The 20,550-nt window shown below is 45.2% G+C and overlaps 1 protein-coding gene across 1 annotated transcript in view; it reads left to right on the plus strand.

Moving 5' to 3' along the window:
* The window catches only part of prom1a (prominin 1a), a 153,086-nt gene that overhangs the window by 58,107 nt on the left and 74,429 nt on the right, over positions 1 to 20,550 (plus strand). Inside the window, exon 3 of the mRNA XM_056281410.1 lies at positions 2,078 to 2,283. Coding sequence (XP_056137385.1) covers positions 2,078 to 2,283 — 206 coding nt within the window. The remainder of the gene's footprint in view (positions 1 to 2,077; positions 2,284 to 20,550) is intronic.

A 20,550-nucleotide genomic window follows, 5' to 3' on the forward strand; every position in this document is an offset into this window, starting at 1 on the left:
TTTTGAACCATTGCGGCGGTTCTTTACGTTTTCTGTTGTGTGTGTGTGCAACAGTTTTCCTCAGTGTGCTAATATGTGCCTCTGCTAGATAGCCTTCATTATCAGTTAGCTAGCTAGCTTGTCGACAGTATCAGGAGTCAGGCACACTGTTTATCATTTCACTTCATGCACTTGCGTACATGAAATGAAATGAAATGTCATTGCCCACAGCAGTACAATACAAAGACAAAAACACATCCAAAAACTACAAGAACACACATACCCAAACTAACTCATCCAAACTAAACAAATAAACACCGTCCAAGGGAACGAACACCAGCCAGGATGACTGTAGGAACCGCCGGTCTGCATGGGTTCGTAGTTAGCTTAGCCCCCCCCCCCCCCCCGCTTCCGCGTCCTGTCAGACCGCCCTTGATGTTTCCTCCTCGGGTGAAGCTCCAGGCAACGGCCGTGGTCCCCAGGCCCACTGGACGAAGCAGACCAAGCTCTCTCAGCCGATCCAGCGCCAGCTCCCCCAGCCAGCCAGACACCCTCGACACACCTCCGACACAACGATACATTTTTCATTGTTTTGTCATCATGATGAGATAATTTCACTTGTTCAGCTCAGTTGAAGAACCATGTGAAAGGAAATGTCGTCTCTATGTACCCCGTACAAGAAATTGGAAAATTCTTTAAACAAGTGAAACAGCATAGACCCTTTTACAGTTGGTAAACAGTGATCAGGTGATTGCCTCTTTGCTGCCAAAATGCGCATGCATACTATGCGTGACGTAGGTCATAAAAGGGTCTATTGGAAACAGTTATCTCAATTTATTGATGAATTTCTTTCAAAAAAAGCAAGATTAGGGACATCCGGGTGGTGTAGCAGCCTATTCTGTTGTCTACCAACACGGGATCGCCAGTTCGAATTCCCATGTTACCTCCAGCTTGGTCGGGCATCCCTACAGACACATTTGGCCATGTCTGCAGGTGGGAAGCCGGATGTGGGTATTTGTCCCGGTCGCTGCACTAGCCCCTCCTCTGGTCGGTCGGGGTGCCTGTTCGGGGGGGAGGAGGAACTGGGAGGTAATAGCATGATCCCCCCCACGCGCTACGTCCCCCTGGTGAAACTCCTCACTGTCAGGTGAAAAGAAGCGGCTGGTGACTCCACATGTATGGGAGGAGGCATGTGGTAGTCTGCAGCCCTCCCTTGATCAGCAGAAGGGGTGGCGCCGAGACCGGGATCGCTTGGGAGAGTGGAGTAATTGGCCAAGTACAATTGGAGAGCAAAGGGGGGAAAAATTCCACGCCAAAAAAAAGAAGCAAGCTAAAGAAGGACAATGCCTATGCCTGGATATTAAATATGTTGATCGGAGGGAGAGTTAAGCAGCGTCTCTCACCCTCATTAAGTTTGGTTTTACATCAGAAATACTGTTTTCGTGTGCTTTTCCCCCGTGCACCAGCAGCCGGATGGCGCTGGCTCGTAGGACCACTCTGCCATCATTCCCTCTCTTTGTGTTGCCTCCCTTCCGTTGCCAGCTGCAGTTTTTACGATGCTGAAACAAACTGTGCCTTCTTAAATCACGTTTTCTATGCAATCCCGGAGATTTTGACGCTCGCCTTCCCATTCAGCATGGACGTGACTGTTGGATGCTTATACTGTTTAAAAGAATTACACGGAGGGTGGATAGGACTGACTAGTCCTGTGATAAATTAATGTGTTTTATCCTTATGCACACACAGAGAGAGAGAATATTTCTTTTAGTTAAATGTTATTTCAGTTATATCTAGTTTTGGAGCTCATTTTTTCCTCTCCCTCCCTCTCTTTCATTCTCTCTTTCCCCCTGTGTGCTGTCATTAATCTATCCTTTCTTTTCATCTCTCTCTCTCATCTCCTGCTCTGGTCCTCCGTCTCTCTTTATCTCATCCCTCCTTTATCTCACATGTTTTAATCCCCCTCTCCCCGCTGACATCTTTTCTCCTCTTCGTCATCCTTCAACCCTGGCTCTTCTTGTCCGCTTTCATCCTCACTTCTCTGTTCACCTGTATCACCCCTCTGTCTCTTGTCTCTCTCACTCCGTCTCTCTCTCTCCAGGCCATATACTATGAGATTGGTTTCGTGGTGTGTGCAGTGTTGGGGCTGCTGTTCGCCGTCCTTCTGCCTGTTGTTGGCCTCTTCTTCTGCATGTGCCGATGCTGCGATAACTGCGGTGGCGAGATGCACCAGCGCCAGCGGAAAAATGCCGATTGCCAACGCGGTCTTCTGGGTACACTGCTGTTCGCCACCTCGCTGCTCGTCACGTGAGTCAGTCACACACACAAACATGTGTACTGTGTGTGTGCGCGTGTGTGTGTGTCCACCAGGCAATGGGATGCTGTTAATGTCTGTCTTGGTGCCTGTAACATTACCTCTGATGATGTCTGAGCCTTGTATGATGAAACTGTGGTGCATTCAGGCAAGTATAGTTGCAATGGCCTATTTTGGTTTCAGAACCTATTATGATTGGTCTTGGACGGGCTAGGCCCACCTGGTTTTGCCTGTGCCCCTCCACACTGTGACATCCATCTCCTGATTAATGAAACACACAGGAAAAAAAGGGGGTGACACAGTGGTTAGCACTGTTGCCTCGCAGCAAGAAGGTCCTGGGTTCGAACCCCAGGCCGTCCCGGGTCCTTTGTGTGTGGAGTTTGCATGTTCTCCCCGTGTCTGTGTGGGTTTCCTCCAGGTGCTCCGGTTTCCTCCCACCATCAAAAATACATGCATGTTAGGGTTAATACTCCTGCCTGTGCCCCTGAGCAAGGCAGTGGAAAGAAGAACTGGAGTTGGTCCCCGGGCGCTGCCGCTGCCCACTGCTCCTATATGATAGGATGTGTTAAATGCAGACAACACATTCGCTGTAAGAACACAATTCGTTGTGATAATACAATGACGAAATAAAGGGGCTTTTTAAGAATATACATACAGACACACACACAAGCTTAGCTCGACATCATCTGAATCTGTCACACACTGTCATCGTTAAGCGTACATGAAAGCTATTCCTCAGTGTTGGGTAAAAGACACACGTGTACATATGTGAATAAATGCACTCACACACACACACACACACACACACATACACGTGCGTGCCCATGCTCCCCATCCCCCCTGGTAATAGCTATATATAGTCAAGTCCTGCTGTTGTGAACTGTGGCAGTGGCAGCGTCCTCTCCCTGCCGAGGTCTCTGTGGAAGTGTACATTAAGAATACTTCATCCTGTCTGTGTGAACATACATCCAATTAAAAACACTGATGAGTATTTCAAAATATGACAAAAAAAATGCATCCTGTCTGTGTGAACATACATCCAATTAAAAACACTGATGAGTATTTCAAAATATGACAAAAAAATGGTATGACCTGATCTCAAATCCCGTAAAAGTCCTCAGAATGATGACAGCTGGTGTTCTTTTCTCTGGCTAGTGATCAACATTTCTAGTTGGTGGGCATCTTATTTCTAATTCACACTCAGTTGTGTGCTGAACACCCCCCCCCCGTTCAAACAGCTTAGCGTGGCATACATTTGACTATTCTTTATTAATGTAGTAATAATACATGTAGCATATGTCCTCAGGGTTTATCACACTGTGCTTCCAGCAGCATTGTCCCCATTTTCCATTTTAAGGACTGGGCTGAAGCTCTTCCCTCGAGGTGTAACAGTAGACTACGCCTCTGCTGCTACATCTCCGACCACTAGAAACTGCCTGTAATCTTTAAGATCTAATAATAACAGTGGAAACATCACATGTGTCTAGGCTGTTAAGATCACTAGAGGCGGTCGATCACTTTAAACGAAGCTGAGTTTTTTTGTTGCAGTTTTGTTGTTTTCCAGACGACTGTCTAATAGGCATGTGTACACTTAGTAAAAACACCATGTAATGAAACAGACGGCACTATATTACAGGATTCAGCTGACTGAAACGGTAATCTAGTGTCTGCTGTTGTACTGTGAGCATGGCCGTAGGAAGCTTTTGCATGGTTGGGGGGGGGCAACATGGGGGTTCCTGTTTCAGGAATCGGGAGCAATTTATTGTCATCTCATTCATATACTCAAGTACACAAACGAGACGAAATGTCGTTTCCCCCAGCTCAAAGCAGTGCAACACAAAAGACAAAAACACATATCCAACGCCTCCCAAAAACGACACCATCAAAAACATACAAAACCAGAGAGAACCAAGCAAAAAAACACAGTCCATTCAGTAAATTTCCAGCACAATTAAAAAATAAAAAATCACTTTCCAAGAGAACGAACGCCAGCCAGGATGACTGTTGGAACTGCCGGTCTGCATGAGCTAGCAGTTAGCTTAGCCTGCCCCGCTTCCGTGTCCTATCAGACCGCCCTCGGCGTTTCCTCTTAGGACACAGCTCGGTTCAGGGCTGTGGTGTTTGGGCCCACAAGACGCAGCAGACCCAGCTCCGTCAGCCAATCCAGCACCAGCTCCCCCAGCCTTCGACACACCTCCCCCACATGCCACACGACGACACAAACGCAGACGCAGACAAAACCACTGCACAATTGACGCTATGTGAGGCCGCCGCCAGACCGCCCTTGGTGTTATTGGTACTGCCGGTCTGCATGGGCTAGCAGTTAGCTTTGCCTGCCCCGCTCTCCCAGCCGATCCAACACCAGCTATCCCAGCCATCAAACGAAATTGACAATCACAGACATAAATCGTTATAAAAGTAAAAGTTCTTCACACAGTGACACAAAGTCAGATGTAAACATGAACAAAGACACTGCAAAGTCGGCACTGAGTGAGGCCACCGCAAACATGAGTTTGCGCTGTCATCTTCCCACATCAGAAGATTTTTATCATTTGTTTTCTTCCTGTTTATCATGCATTTTCTTATGTGGTTTTGCGATTCTATCTGGCTGTGCTAGTCGCAGGAAGACTAGTTTCTCAGTCCTCTTTCTCAAGTTTATTTCTTCATTTTCATTAGTTTAATCGCTTTCATTAGTTCCACAACACATTTGTACAGAGTCAGTTGATGAAACGATGCCCATAATTTCCACGAGTTATTCAGAGTTTTCTAGCCCTCTTTAAGTCAAGTCAGTTTTATTTCTATAGCCCATTATCACAAATTGCAAAATTGCCTCAGTGGGCTTTACAGCAATTACAACATCCTATCCATGGACCCTCGCATCAGATAAGGAACAACTCCCTAAAAAAACAAGCATTTCACAGGGAGGAAAAATAGGGAGAAACCTCATGGAGAGCAACAGAAGAGGGATCTCTCTCCCAAGACGGACAGACGTGCAATGGATGTTGTGTTTACACAATTTATAGAAGACAACATTGAAAGAGGATAACAGAATTATAATGAAATTATAAGATATATGAAGAATATGATGAGGAGGATGCCAAGCAGTGTCACGATGCCACCGAAACAGCCCAGGACCCGAGCCACGCGACCACCGTCACCATGTATACCTGACAGGGGAGACACTACTCATTCACACAAGGGAGACTCACGTCACACTATTCACATACTATGCTGGAGAAGAGACAGGAGAAGACATTCAAAGAGAGCGAGAAAGGATGTGAGAGAGAAGAGAACAGTTTGCAATAGTCAATAATCTAATCTCATCAGCAGAACAGTGCTTGGTGAAGTCATTGAGATGGAAACCAATCCACCAGCTGCTTCAAATGCTTCAAATAAGAATTTAAATATAAACTGTAGGTTACAGTAACATGGCTTAGCACCACCTAAAGTACATTTTTTTTAATATATATATACATTTACTTCTGATCTTTCCCTTTTTTCTCTCCCAATTTAGTGGCCAATCGATCCCTATTTTAATTCAAACACCCACCCTCGTACTGCACGCGTTCGCCAACAGCATCTCTCCGGCCGGCAGTCTCGAAGGAGACGCCTCCCCACTTTCGTGACAAGGCAACTCCAGGCCGAACCACTGTTTTTTCCGACACACACAGAGACGCATTCACGTGACGAACACAAGCCGACTCCGCCCCCCTCCCGAAGACAGCGTTGTCAATGATTGCCGCTTCATTGAGTCCGGCCATAGTCGGATCTGACGAGACCGGGGCGCGAACCCCAGTCCCCAGTGGGCAACTGCATCGATACAAAGCCGATGCTTAGACCGCTACACCACCGCGGACCACGTAAAGTACATTTTTAATAAGAATGGGCCACAGTCCAAAAATGAAAGTAAGCCTATGACACTTTGGGCTCTGGTTTCCGGGTCATAACACGGTTGAAAGCACTGGTGCTAGTTCACGGCGGAAGTCGATCTAAGGTGTGGCCAACACTTTTTTGCTGATTTCAGGACATGCTGTGCCTGGTGGTAATCGGGCGCAACAGAGGCGCAGTTGTAAAAGGGTTGGATTAGAAGGAATAATTTGTTTCTTTTTTTTAAAAATTCCCCTCCCCTTTTCTCCTCAATTACACTTGGCCAATTACCCCACTCTTCCGAGCTGTCCCGGTTGCTGCCCCACTCCCCCATCCCCGCCAATCCGGGGAGGGCTGCAGACTACCACATGCCTCCTCCAATACATATGGAGTCGCCAGCCGCCTCTTTTCACCTGACAGTGAGGAGTTTCACCAGGGAGACGTAGCACATGGGAGGATCACGCTATTCCCCCCAGTTCCCCCTCCCTCCCAACAGGCGCCCCCACTGACCAGAGGAGGCACTAGTGCAGTGACCAGGCCACATACCCACATCCGGCTTCCCACCCACAGATACGGCCAATTGTTCCTGTCGGGACACCTGACCAAGCCGGAGGTAAGACGGGGATTCGATCTGGCGATCCCTGTGTTGGTAGGCAACGGAATAGACCGCCATGCCTCCCGGACACCCAAAGGAATAAATGATCAGTAGGAGTGGTGTGGGCTGTCTTCAATTACGGCCAATCAAATCGGCTCCTCTCATTCCCTTTAAAAGCAGCGCTCTCTGTCATGGCAAACTGCCAGTTTCCTAATGGACGTCGGAAGTCCAGATCAGCTAAGGCAGAAAAGCTTCTCCCAGGAGGAAATTGATGTCCTTGTTCGGGAGGCGCAGAGTCACCAAGTGCACATACAAGAGACATCAGCACCAATTCTGATGTGATATGAGACAACACGCAAACATAGTTATTTGACAGGCTAACATAGCAGGAGACCTTAATAGTTGTGATCACGGATCAGTCAGCCTCGGCAATCAGTTCGTTCTTTCAGTTTGAATGAGGTTAACTGAAATCCCTGTCACCATGTTTTCCATGCGTAATGACGCACATTGACTATTTTATGTTGGAAGACAATAAGACATGCAGATGTTTTGTTTTGTGATTAAAAAGGTTCAGGACAGTAGTCATTAGATAAATTGTTCATGAAATCAGCCAACATAACATACACAAAAGTGGCGTGGGTGATATTGGATAAGTATGTTTAGTGCACCTTCACTTAAAGCCCGGAAACTATCGCACAACGCCTGCGTTGAGATGTGGTCTGACCAGGCAGAGACGTAGGCATAATATTTGGTTTTATTTGACACCAAACTAGCCCCATGGCACCTGAATTTGACTGACACACCCTCTGCTGCACCCTTGCATCCATTTTGGCACAAATGAAGTCGTGGAAAGCCCAGAAATGAGCAAAAACGCTCCAGTGAGAGAAAAACTGCCTTGTGCCCATTGAAGTCACCACTATGCCTGCGTTAGCGCTACCGCCGGCCTTGTGCTGCCCGGAAACTAGAGCCCTTTATGTTATCTGGAGATTCTGAGGGGAGATATGGCGCCATTCATTATCACAGCATTAAGAGAAAAAAATAATTGAACATTTTAACATAGATTTCGTGAATAACTTTTGTTTTCAAATAGTGTTTTTTTGTTTTTGTTTTTTTTAAATTTGCCACTTTAAAAGACCCAAAATGACTCATTTATTTATGCATTCAAGTTTATTTCGCATATGGTACTTACGAAGTACAGTACACATACAAAAGCCTGCTCCACAATCACAATTGTACACTTTAAATGGACTGTTTGATCACAAAAACCACGTTATTCAAACAGCGTTAGTACAGGAACGATTCCATTCAGTGACTTTTTAATCCGTTGAAGTGGTTGATCTCTATAACCATCATCACTATCAGCAGTCTCCCCTTTAGTCCACTTTACTTTTTAACCTCGCTGCCCGGCATACCATTAAAACCCCATCACTCAGAAAGCGGCACATAAAATTCGACCCCTCCCCTCTTTAGTTTTTTTTTGTGTCACTGAGGTGATGGTAGCTAGTGGGTCTATTACCACCACAGTCCAAAAAAGAATCTGAGAGCTGTTTTTTCTCCTCTGGCGCTTGGATGGAAAGGTTTCAGAGGTTCCACTTAAGTTTGATGTTTTCCTTCCAACGGTCCATCTTTACTGGAATGGGGCTTCATTATTAGAAATTCCTCAGTGATATCCTAGCAGCCCTGACGGCGAGTTTGGAGCTCTTATTAAATCTCCCCGGGTGAAACCGATGGTGCAATGCCAGGCGGGAGAGGGACAAGGAGGCAGGCGATGGGGTCCTGGACACCTTTATTCCCACCCCAGAGGCTGTGGAGCCAGTTGCCTGGGAGAGAGAGTGAAGAATAACACTGCTTTTATTGAACTTCACTGCAAAAAAGGACCAGCTCTAAAAGAGACAAACATTTCAAGACATGCACTCTAAAAGAAAAATTATCTCAAATCAAGTTTGTTGTTATAAGATTTCTTTTCCTCTTTAGGAAATTCCTTATAACAAGGCTTATAAACGTGAAACAAGTACACTTTCTTGAAAAAAAGCAATAATGTCTTCCAATGGGGAAAGAAAATCTTACTGGCAATCTCTTGAAATAAGAGTTATGAGACTTCAAATGAGACAAAATACCTTGATTAAATTTGTAATTTTTGCAGTGTCCATGGGACACACAAAAATACCAGGAAGTGGTACATTCACCTTTAATGAGATATGTAGGACATCCATTCCAGTTTCTGTTTTACTGTGAAAACGCATGTTAAAACTGAGTCGAAATTAAGCATATTCATGTTAGGAAATCCCCAAAATGAGCAAAATAATCTACTAGTGCAGTAAGGTGCACTATGGCCAAAGCATGTGGACACCCCTTCAGCTATTAAAGCCACATCCATCGCTAACAGCTGAATGAAAAAGCATACAGGGCGTCCGGGTAGCATAGCGGTCCATTCCATTGCCTACCAATCCCCGTGTTACCTCCGGCTTTGTCGGACGTCCCTACAGACACAATTGGCCATGTCTATGGGTGGGAAGCCGGATATGGGTGTGTGTCCTGGTCGCTGCACTAACACCTCTTCTGGTCAGTCGGGGTGCCTGTTCATGGGGGAGGGGGAATTGGGGGGAATAGCATGATCCTCCCACGCGCTACATCCTCCTGGTGAAGCACACCACCATTGGACTCTGGGGCAGTGGAAACATGTTCTCTGGAGTGATGAATCACACTTCACTATCTGGCAGTCTGAAAGACCAATCTGGGTTTGGAGGATGCCAGAAGAACACTATCTGCCTGAGTGCATAGTGCCAACTGTAACGTTTGGTGGAGGAGGAATAATGGTCTGGGGCTGTTTTTCAGCGTTTGGACTAGGCCCCTTAGTTCTAGTGAAGGGAAATCTTAATGTTACAGCAGACAACGACATTCAAGAGAATTGTGTGCTTCCCACTTTGTGCCAAAAGTTTGGGGAAGGCCCTTTCCTGTTTCAGCAATGCCCCCGTGCACAATGTGAGGTCCATAAAGACATGATTTGCCAAGTTTGGTGTGGGAGAACTTGACTGGCCTGCACAGAGCCCCGACCTCAACCCCATCCAACACCTGTTGGGATGAATTGGAAGGCCGATTGTGAGCCAGGCCCTCTGCCTAACATCAGTGTCTGACATCACTAATGCTCTTGTGGCTGAATGGGAGCGAATCCCCACAGCCATGTTCCAAAAGCTAGTGGAAAGCCTTCCCAGAAAAGTGGAGGCTGTTGTGGCAGCAAAGGGACCAACGCCATATTAACGTGCATGGTTTTGGAATGAGATGCTCAACAAACACACATGGATGTGATGTTCAGGTGCCCATCTAACAGTCATGTTGGCACAACGTAATTTAATGACCAAGCGTGCGTTGCTACAAGGTAAAGTCGGATGTCGCGGCAACATGAAAAGTGAAAGGTGCCATTTCGTAATGACAATGTAATTCTGCATACATCATGTATACAAAATTGTATACATCATACAAGTTAAGATTTCTTAGAATAGAATAAAATCAAAATACAATTACTTGTTTACCTGAAAGACCAGAAATCTTGAAACACGTTACCCTGTATTGATTTTAAGAACTTTTATCTCATCTAAGGTGGCACGGTGGTTAGCGCGGTCACCTCACAGCAAGAAGGTCCTGGGTTCGAACCCCGGGGTTGTCCAATCTAGGGGTTCATCCCAGGTCGTCCTCTGTGTGGCATTTGCATGTTCTCCCCGTGTCTGCATGGGGTTCCTCCAGGTGCTCCGGTTTCCTCCGACAGTCCAAAGACATGTAGGTCAGGTGAATCGGCCGTACTAAATTGTCCCTAGGTGTGATTGTGTCGGCCCTGTGATGGACTGGCGGCCTGTCCAGGGTGTTTCCCCGCCTGCCACCTAATGACTGCTGGGATAGGTTCCAGCATCCCGCGACCTCCATTGGGAATATGCGGCTTAGATCATGGTTGAATGAAAAAACGGTCCTACTAGAAGAACAGACTCGGTTCTCCAGCAGTGTTTTTACATATAATTTCTGTATTGGCAGCTCACATGTGAATTAAAGCAGCCCCAAAGTCACTTTTTCTCTTTTGTCTGGTTGTGATGCTTTGCTGCACTAAGCTGGCGTTCGACCTGACATTTCTGCTTGATGGCGCTTTTAATGACGAGCTCTCATGGCTCTCGGCTGTGGTATGATTACTACAGTGTATTTGCTGCTCAAACACGCATGAGAGGTTGACACACAAATATATCTGCTCATTCCCAACTCGCTTGTAAGTCACAATGGATAGCAGTATCTGCCAAGTGAGAAAGTGGAAAAAAGAGCACAGTGGAGATTGAATGCTGTTGATAGTGAAAGTTTGTCCACAAACTACAGAGCTTGTAATGTTTTTGCACGTATGACAAAGGGAATGGTTTTGGTTATACGGTCACATACATAGTGAATAAAAAGGTGTGTGTGTGTGTTTGTTTTGTGTGGGCCCTGTGGTGTCTCCCTACCTCCTCCCTAGTACTGAATATAGTGAATGAATAATGAATGAATGCAAGTGGTTGGAAGAGAATATAACCGTCAGGTAAGGATGTAGCAGCATTTCATTTTAGATTCATAGCAGTTATCCAGGAGGAGACAGTGGCACTGACGAAAAGACAGGAGGTGGAGCTGGAGGTGGCAGAGTTGAAGATGCTAAGATTTTCATTGGGAGTGACAAAAGATGGTGGCGCAAATTCACATTTGCAGCGGCCTCACCCAGTGCCAGTGTGGGAAGATGGCGGCGTGAACTTGCGTTTGCGGCTGCCTCGCCCAGTGCTGTCCACGGGTGTCTTTGTCCACGTCTGTGTCTTTTTGTTTTGTCTTCGTTTGATGGCTGGGAGGGCTTGGTCTGCTGCGTCCTGTGGGCCGAGGGACCGTGGCCCTGACCAGAGCTGTACCCGAGGAGGTAACACCAGAGGCAGTCTGATGGGACACGGAAGCGGGACAGCTTAAGCTAACTGCTGGCCCATGCAGATCGGCAGTTCCAATAACATCGAGGGCGGTCTGGCAGCGGCCTCGCCTAGTGTTGACTGTATTTTGGTGTCGTCATGGAGTGCCGGGAGGTGTGTCGAAGGTGTCTGGCTGGGAGAGCTGGTGTTGGATCGGCTGGCCGGAGCCGCGCCCAAGGAGGAAACATCAAGGGCGGTCTGACAGGAAGTGGGGCAAGCTAAGCTAACTGCTAGCCTATGCAGACCGGCAGTTCTGACAGTCATCCTGGCTGGCGTTCATTCTGTGTCGCACTGAATGGATTGTGTTGTTAACGTTGTGTTTTTTTGTTTGTTTTATTATTTATTTATTTATTTATTTTGCTTTGTTTGCTCTGTTTTTGTATGTCTTTGGCAGTGTCGTTTTTGGGAATTTTGGATATGTGTTTTTGTCTTTTGTGTCACACTGCTGTGGGCTGGGGGAAACAGAATTTCGTTTCTTTTGTGTACGCAAGTACAAGAAAGAAATTACAATAAATTGTTCCTGAGAAGGGCAGGCTTAGGAACGAGTATATTAGAGGGACAGCTCAGGTTGGACGGTTTGGAGACAAAGCCAGAGAGGCAAGGTTGAGAGGGTTTGGACTTTTCAAAAAATGTCTCCATTTCTGTTTTTTTCTCTTGTCCGAAGACATTAGGATATGAAGCTCCTTCATTTCATTGGACGTGAACGTTGTTTCAGTCCTGCTCCATTTTGTTTACCGCCACTCACCATGTTGTTCTTTGTCATTTCCAGCTCAGATGCCAGTAACTTTTGGTACATGCACACAACCTATTCTCTGAAAGACCTCTTAAGGTGAATACAAATCACAGTAAATTGAATGATTGATGAAAAATCAGCTGTGTTTATCTCATTATCCATCCATCCATTATCCAAACTGCTTGTCCTGCTGTCAGAGTCGCGGGATGCTGGAGCCTATCTCAGCAGTCATTAGGCAGCAGGCGGGGAGAGACTCTGGACAGGCCGCCAGACCATCACAGGCCTTATCTCATTACGAGCGTGTCAGTTTAGACTTTAATTTGATTAAGATTATTTAAATGAAGGTGTTTACATGGCCATTGCAATAATCGTATTATTGCCTTAATCTGAACGACTCTTTTTACCTTTCATGTAAACACACTGGTTTATGTGTCAAATTTACCTTATTCAAGTAGGGTGCAGGTTGAGGAGAGCCTGGAGAGGTGGAGGTATGCACTGGAGAGAAGAGGAGTGAAAGTCAGTAGGATCAAGATGGAATACATATGCGTGAATGAGAGGGAGGACAGCGGAATGGTGTGGATGCAAGGAGTAGAGGTGACGAAGGTGTGTGAGTTTAAATACTTGGCGGTCGACTGTCCGAAGTAACGGGGAGTGCAGAAGAGAGGTGAAGAAGAGAGTGCAGGCAGGGTGGAGTGGGTGGTAGGGGGTGTCAAGAGTGATTTGTGACAGAAGGGTACCAGCAAGAGTTAAAGGGAAGGTTTTCAAGATGGTTGTGAGACCAGCTATGTTGTATGGTTTGGAGACAGTTGCGCTGATGAAAAGACAGGAGGTGGAGGTGGAGATGATAAGATTTTAATTGGGAGTGATGAAGAAGGACAGGATTAGGAATGCGTATATTAGAGGGACAGCTCAGGTTGTACGGTTTGGAGACAGTGCGCTGATGAAAAGACAGGAGGTGGAGGTGGCAGAGTTGAAGATGATAAGATTTTCATTGGGAGTGATGAAGAAGGACAGGATTACGAACGAGTATATTAGAGGGACAGCTCAGGTTGGACGGTTTGGAGACAAAGCAAGAGAGGCAAGATTGAGATGGTTTGGACATGTGTGGAGGAGAGATGCTGGGTATATTGGGAGAAGGATACTGAATGTGGAGCTGCCAGGGAAGAGGAGAAGAGGAGGGCCAAAGAGGAGGTTTAGGATGTGGTGAGGGAGGACATGCAGGTGACTGGTGTGACAGAGGAAGATGCAGAGGATAGGAAGAGATGGAAATGGATGATCAACTGTGGTGCTCCCTAACGAGAGCAGCCGAAATATACTAGTAGTAGTAGGTAACAGAACAGAAAATGAGTACATACTGATGACTAGAGTCTGTCCTGTTGACGCAATGCAGTGATAGCCCCAACATCTTTCCTCCTTCATGTATTCATCCAGCCTTTGTACCACAAATGCCTTCATCTTGAAATCAAGTAGTCAAAGTCGAATGTTGTATCACAAAACTCTGCTGTCACTTCACCAGCTAGTTAGCAGACCATTCCTCGTGACTGCTGACGGATGAATTCTTTTTTTAAAGCTTTGATATTTGATGTCTTTTCATCCTACTGCCTGATGGCAAGCCGTGTGCATCCGTACACAGTTCAGCGAGGCGAGGCGACAGGAAGCTGCATCGTCTTTCACAGTGGTCACATCTTTACATGAAGCGGCCCCCCCTCACATATTTGATTCTGATTCAGCTCAACACGCATTAGCTCACGCAGGCTCTGGACTGTACAGTAAACATGTTTCCCTGCGGCTGCCAGCCATTGTTAGGGCCACTCTTGGTGTCATTAAGAAGAACAGCGGGAGCTATTTCAGTCGCTGCAAATCAGCCACGATTCCCTACACAAACTCCCGCATGGGTGTCTACTGATAAGATGAGGGTCGGAAGATCCCTGGCTTTGTGGCGGACTGGAAGACCCCTCGCCTCACGCTGCTACCCAGCATGCATTTCCAGTGTTCTATTTCAGTCTCTTGAGCGTCTAACACCATTAACTCAAAAGGTTTTCTCCAATATGGTCTCATGTCATGCTAATCGTTGGCGATATTAATGAAGAGAGTCTTAGAGCACTAAGCCTCCGGCCCTCAGCATCCTGGATCACAAGACAGACCATTTGAGTTTAGACAGGTTTCTGAAAAACAAGTTATCCATCTTTCCAAAGGCCTAAAAGTAGCCTTAAAAATAGTCATATAATAGTCTTAAAAAAAGATTGATAACGCAAAACAAAAAAAACAAGAACAAATGATAGTAGGTAACTTGAGTACTTGCTTGACAAGATGGTCAGGCTTACAGACGCCACAGAGAATTAAACCTGATCAGTTATGAACTAATGGATATTCTGGTATCCTGAATACCAGAATAATACCCCCCCCCACACTGTGAAGCTCAGCTTCAGCCTTATTTATTGAATAAGAGCTATTAGTGCTGTATTCTGACAAATAATTTACTGAGTGACCCAATTAGTGTCTGAAAACAAATTTCTATATGTCCATCTGTTTCTAGCAGATAGAGACAGAGAGACAGACATTCATTCACATCTGGGCACAAATACACTCTTATTCTATCCCTCTCTTGTCTGACAACATCTCTCTCTCTCTCTCTCTCTCTCTCTCTCTCTCTCTCTCTCTCTCTCTCTCTCTCTCTCTCTCTCTCCCACACACACATTCACACTTTGCTTACTTCCAGTAGCACGTCTCTAGGGATCCATCACATGCAGAGCTATATTTGCTTCAGAGGAGAAGGTGTGTGACAAACAGAAAGCCATAGTGACTATATAGACGTCACCTGGTAACGGTAAACATCATGCTAACAGAAAACCCTCTACGAGAGTGAATTTAACATGTTTGAGCCATCCATGTTTTATCGCAGCTGTTTCAGCTATTGAAATATTGCAGGTTTGAATTTAAACTGAAAGAGATTCCGCTTGTCTGAACAGAAAATTTGCTCCACGTTCAGTAAATATTTCCATTGGTATTTGTCTTGGTAATACTGGTACATATAAAGCAATGTGCTAACAACACATTTCATTAGTTACATGGTGGCTTAATGGTTAGCTTTGTGTGAAGTTTGTGTGTTCTCCCTGTGTTTGCGTGAGTTTCATCCTGTAGTGCAAATATGACACGTTAGCTGGGTACTCTAAATTTATTGGGAGAAGGATGCTGAATATGGAGCTGCCAGGGAAGAGGAAAAGAGGAAGGCCAAATAGGAGGTTTATGGATGTGGTGAGAGAGGACATGCAGGTGGCTGGTGTAACAGAGGAAGATGCAGAGGATAGAAAGAGATGGAAACGGATGATCCGCTGTGGCGGCCCCTAACGGGAGCAGCCAAAAGTAGTAGTAGTAGTAGTAGTAGTAGTAGTAGCCGGATACTCTAAATTGCACATACTGGTGTTGATGGTGCACCAGTGAATGTGTGTGTTGGCTTCCTGTCACTTGTCCAGGGTGCTTTCCTGCCTTCGGTCCAATGCACACTGGGATAGACTCCATCCTAACTGCCCCAAGTGGAGCTAAAGTTCCCTTTCAAATTCAGTCAGACAAGTTTAATGTGCAATATTAATGTTAGGAGTCATTTGTTCATCTTCAGAAGTTTCTGTTGATTTGTTGTAATTGTTTCACCTTCCCCTTTCTGAGCACCGACCATTTCCACGAGGTTGAGTTCAAAAGACTTTATTGCTAGCTAGCTAGCTCGCTAACTAGCATGATGTTGCTAGAGAACTATTCAAAACCAGATCAGCTGACAGACTGATGATGAAAATTCATTGACTGTCCAATCAAATCGGAGTATTAAATTATGTCATTTATTACTAGGACTTGATTGGCTTTCTGAAACGGTTTGATTATGTTGACAACCAGGAGGAGAGTTTCTCAAGGGGCTTCAGTCAGATTTTCACTACAATGGCAGTTTTATCATTTTGGTTAAATTTACATTAATTAACATACCCTCTGTTAGAAACTAAAATGAGTTTGGAAAACGGGATTTTTATTGGACTGGATCTTTAAAGCGGTAGAATCGATGGAGGGATGAATGATGGACAGAGTAAATATGGACACGTACCTGCATAGAAACTCAGAAAATACCCACCGACTGGAGTTTAACCACAGACATTAATTTCCTGGTCCATTTACACAGGAGTGAGGAGGAGGAGAAGGGGAAGCTGGTGGGTTGACTCAGATGATTGGGTGCCCCTTTTTTTCATGCTTAGATGTCAGCAAACTCCCAAAACAGGTATAGAATGGAGAAGTGGGCAGAGCCACTGGTTCCGAAGAGTTTTTCCCAGTCAGTCTAACTGCTGTAAATTTTAAATTTAATGATCACAGCAATAATACACAACACAGAAACACAGGACTCTCCAGAATGATTAAGCGGTACTATTTGGCTATTTCGTGGCCATCTGTTGTACATGAAGGTTTCAACTTTGTTTCTGAGAAGGAAATGCGAGAGAGAGAGAGAGAGAGAGAGAGAGAGAGAGAGAGAGAGAGAGAGAGAGAGAGAGAGAGAGAGAGAGAGAGAGAGAGAGAGAGAGAGAGAGAGAGAGAGAGAAAGAGAGAGAGAGAGGATGACATGCAGCAAAGGGCCCGGACCAGATTTGAACCCAGGCCACTGCGGTATGGACTCAGTGTTATGTGGTACCACTCTACCAGGTGAGCCACGAGGGCACCCCAAAATCACTTTTTATACGTTCGGTATGTCAAAAACTACAGTGCCCATGAGCCTCAGCGGCCATTACAATAGACTCCCTCACAGAATAAGTGGAAGGAAAGCCGTAGAATGAACATTGATGCATGTCTGACCGGTGGCAGCAGTCAGGAATAAAACAATACACGATAGTTCTTATTAAATTAATTAACCTTACTGCTGAGTTTTCTTATCTGAAAAACTACACCAGCACGGGCAACTGATTTGACATTGCCTATATGCAATGCACATTGGGACTCGTAGTTGACTTATTTCCTAAAGTTGTACATAGTTTTGTACCTTTGAATAGTTTTGTACCTTTGACTTTCAAGGAACATATCTCCATCCACTTCTCCATCTATAGGGTTTAGTTGCTTGTTAAAGTTTCTGCTAATTGGGATCTACACATATGCTGCTAGCCCACAGTAAAGGGCTGATGCTAAGTGCTGCAGTTCCTTGGAGAGCTGCTGGTTTGTTTTTCACCCATCAAACAAGTGCAGCCCGTCCCCTTGACTTTCCCTTTATCCCCATGTGACATCACATTCAAAACAAAACGACAGTTTGCTTTACTGGCTCACCATGTCTGGCACAAACGCCCCGCAGCAAGGATGCTAAATAATGCAGCCACCCGTTTAGCTCGCGACAGGAGATGAAGCTGAGTTTAGATGGCGACCTCGCATGACTCAACAGCGCTGGAAATGCACCAAAAAGGGGGGTGGTTTACACAGAATAATAATAGGTTAATTAAAAAAATGCAGCAGCTAAATTGAATAAAACAGTGGCTAAGTTGGATAAATTGGTCAGTAAATTGAATCACAAAGTAAACAGATTCAATATAGCAGTGACCACATTAAATCAGATTGTTCCTAAGTAAGATAAGATAGAAGCAACGTGGAATAAAAGGGATATTTAATTGGATAAAAAAAACAATAGCTACTGATGGAATATAAAAGTGGCTAAAGTAAATATTACTGGCTGAATAGAACAAAATGTTTACTAAATGAAATAAAAGTGGAATATGTTGAATAAAATAATGGCTAACTGGAAAAGCCATTAACCAGGTCTGTCTCTGTTTTATTGGAAATATCTGAGACTGCTGACCTAAACCATTATTTTATTTTATTATTTTTTTGTAGTGTGGAACTACAGTATGGCATTTCTTAAAACCCTTCATTATAAATTGCTAGTTATGTTTCAGAAATATCTGCCACACCGTCTGGAACAGCCTTCATATTTCTGTATTTGACCCTCTGTTGAATTGAATTGAACTGATGTAGTTTCACATTCCAGGCAAACAGTTCACTCATTGTTATCCAACTATCACTGTGACCTTTAGATTAAAGTTCAGTGTATAAAGTTGAAATACTATACAATACGTCCAACAATGAAGTACTACAGTGTGCACAGATTTGCTGATTCAGTGGTGGTTGTTGTTTAATTGATGCCGGATGGTGAAGATTCACTTTTCAGACAGCCTGTGTTGATGATTCTTTAATCTTTAATAAGATCGAAGATGAATGAGAAACTAATGCTTTATCAAGAGAGCTCTTGAGAACCTCTTAACCTGAAATTTTAGATCAAATTAGATTAGACTTTATTGTCACTGCACAGAGTACAAGTACCAAGACAATGAAATGCAGTTTGGAATCTAACCAGTAAGTGCAAAATAGTACAGTAAAGTGCAAGGTATAATGAATATGAGTGTACAGAGGTAATATGGAAGGTCAATAAATATGAATATACAGTAATAAATAATGCACAAGGTGGCACGGTGGCGCAGTGGTTAGCGCAGTTGCCTCACAGCAAGACGGTCCTGGGTTCGAGCCCCGGGGTAGTCCAGCCTTGGTGGGTCATCCTGGGTTGTCCTCTGTGTGGAGTTTGCATGTTCTCCCTGTGTCTGCGTGGGTTTCCTCCGGGGGCTCCGGTTTCCTCCCACAGTCCAAAGACATGTAAGCCGGGTGAATTGGCCATACTAAATTGTCCCTAGGAATGAATTTGTGTGTGGGCGTGTGGGCGGGCCCTGTGATGGCTTGGCGGCCTGTCCAGGGTGTCTCCCCACCTGCCGCCCAATGACTGCTGAAATAGGCTGCAGCATCCCTGCGACCCTGAGAGCAGGATAAGCGGTTAACATGAATGGATAGATGAATAATGTACAGTCCATAGGGTTAGCGGTTGTGTCAGGGAGGGCATTCGACGTAACATTTTGTCGACTCATTATGCGTATTGACAAAATCATACTGGATCGGTTAAGGCCCTGGTTAACAACGACCGCCATCGGTGCTATGCCCTCACAAGGTGTAAACTATCAAAAACGCTGTGGCGACCCCTGGGAAACTGGGAACAAGCCGAAAGAAGAAGTAGTAATGAATAATGTGCAGTATGTGAATATGAATGAATAATGTACAGTATAATCCAGTCTGTCCTCTGCACATCCATCACTGTCTGGTTTGGATTGACCACCAAACAGGGCAGGGACAGACTACAATGGACAGTTAAGTCTGCAGAGAAAATCATTGGTGCCAACCTGCCCTTCATTCAGGACTTATACACCTCCAGACTCAGGAAACAGGCAGGCAACATCACTGCAGACCCATTACACCCTGGTCACAACCTGTTCCAACTCCACCCCTCTGGTAGGCGTTACAGGGCACTGTGCCCCAAAACAACCAGATATAAAAACAATTTCTTTCCATGAGATGTCAATGAAATGAACGCTTAAGACTGTCAAATAAATCCAACTATTTTCTCTATATTGTACTTTACATTTTACATAAACTGGTACACTCTGTCATGTCCATCTACCTCAGACATGTATGTAAGTAACCTGCTAACATGTATTTCAGCATCTCTGATATATTCTCTGCACCATTGCACTTTATCACCTCTTATTTTGCCAGTGTAAGTCGATCCTTGTGTATATATCTGAAGATTGTTGTGTTGTTGTTCTATATTACGTACATTGAGAGAGCCATGAAACCGGAGTCAAATTCCATGTATGTGTAAACCTACATGGCCAATAAACATGATTCTGTGTATACTGTATTTAAATCTACAAAGCTAACACAGTGGACCAGAGTTCAGCAGGGTAATATCAAAAGGGGAAAAGCTGTTTCTGAGCCTGCTGGTGTGGGAGCAGAGCCTCCTGTTGCACCTTCCAGATGGGAGAGGGTAGAAGTGGCCTTGATGTCTCGTGCCCTCCACCAACAACATGGTGTGTTGGAGGTCCTCAATGGAGGGGAGCTGGATGCCGGTGATGTGCTGGGCAGTTTTCATCACCCGTTGCAAGGCCTTCTGGTCTGAGACATAGCAGTTGCTGTACCACACTGAGGTGCAGTTGGCGAGGATGCTGTCAATGGCACAGCAGTAAAAGTTCACCAGGATATGTGGAGACATGAGCTTTCT

This window comes from Lampris incognitus, chromosome 1, assembly GCF_029633865.1.
Source record: "Lampris incognitus isolate fLamInc1 chromosome 1, fLamInc1.hap2, whole genome shotgun sequence".
Taxonomy (NCBI): domain Eukaryota; kingdom Metazoa; phylum Chordata; class Actinopteri; order Lampriformes; family Lampridae; genus Lampris; species Lampris incognitus.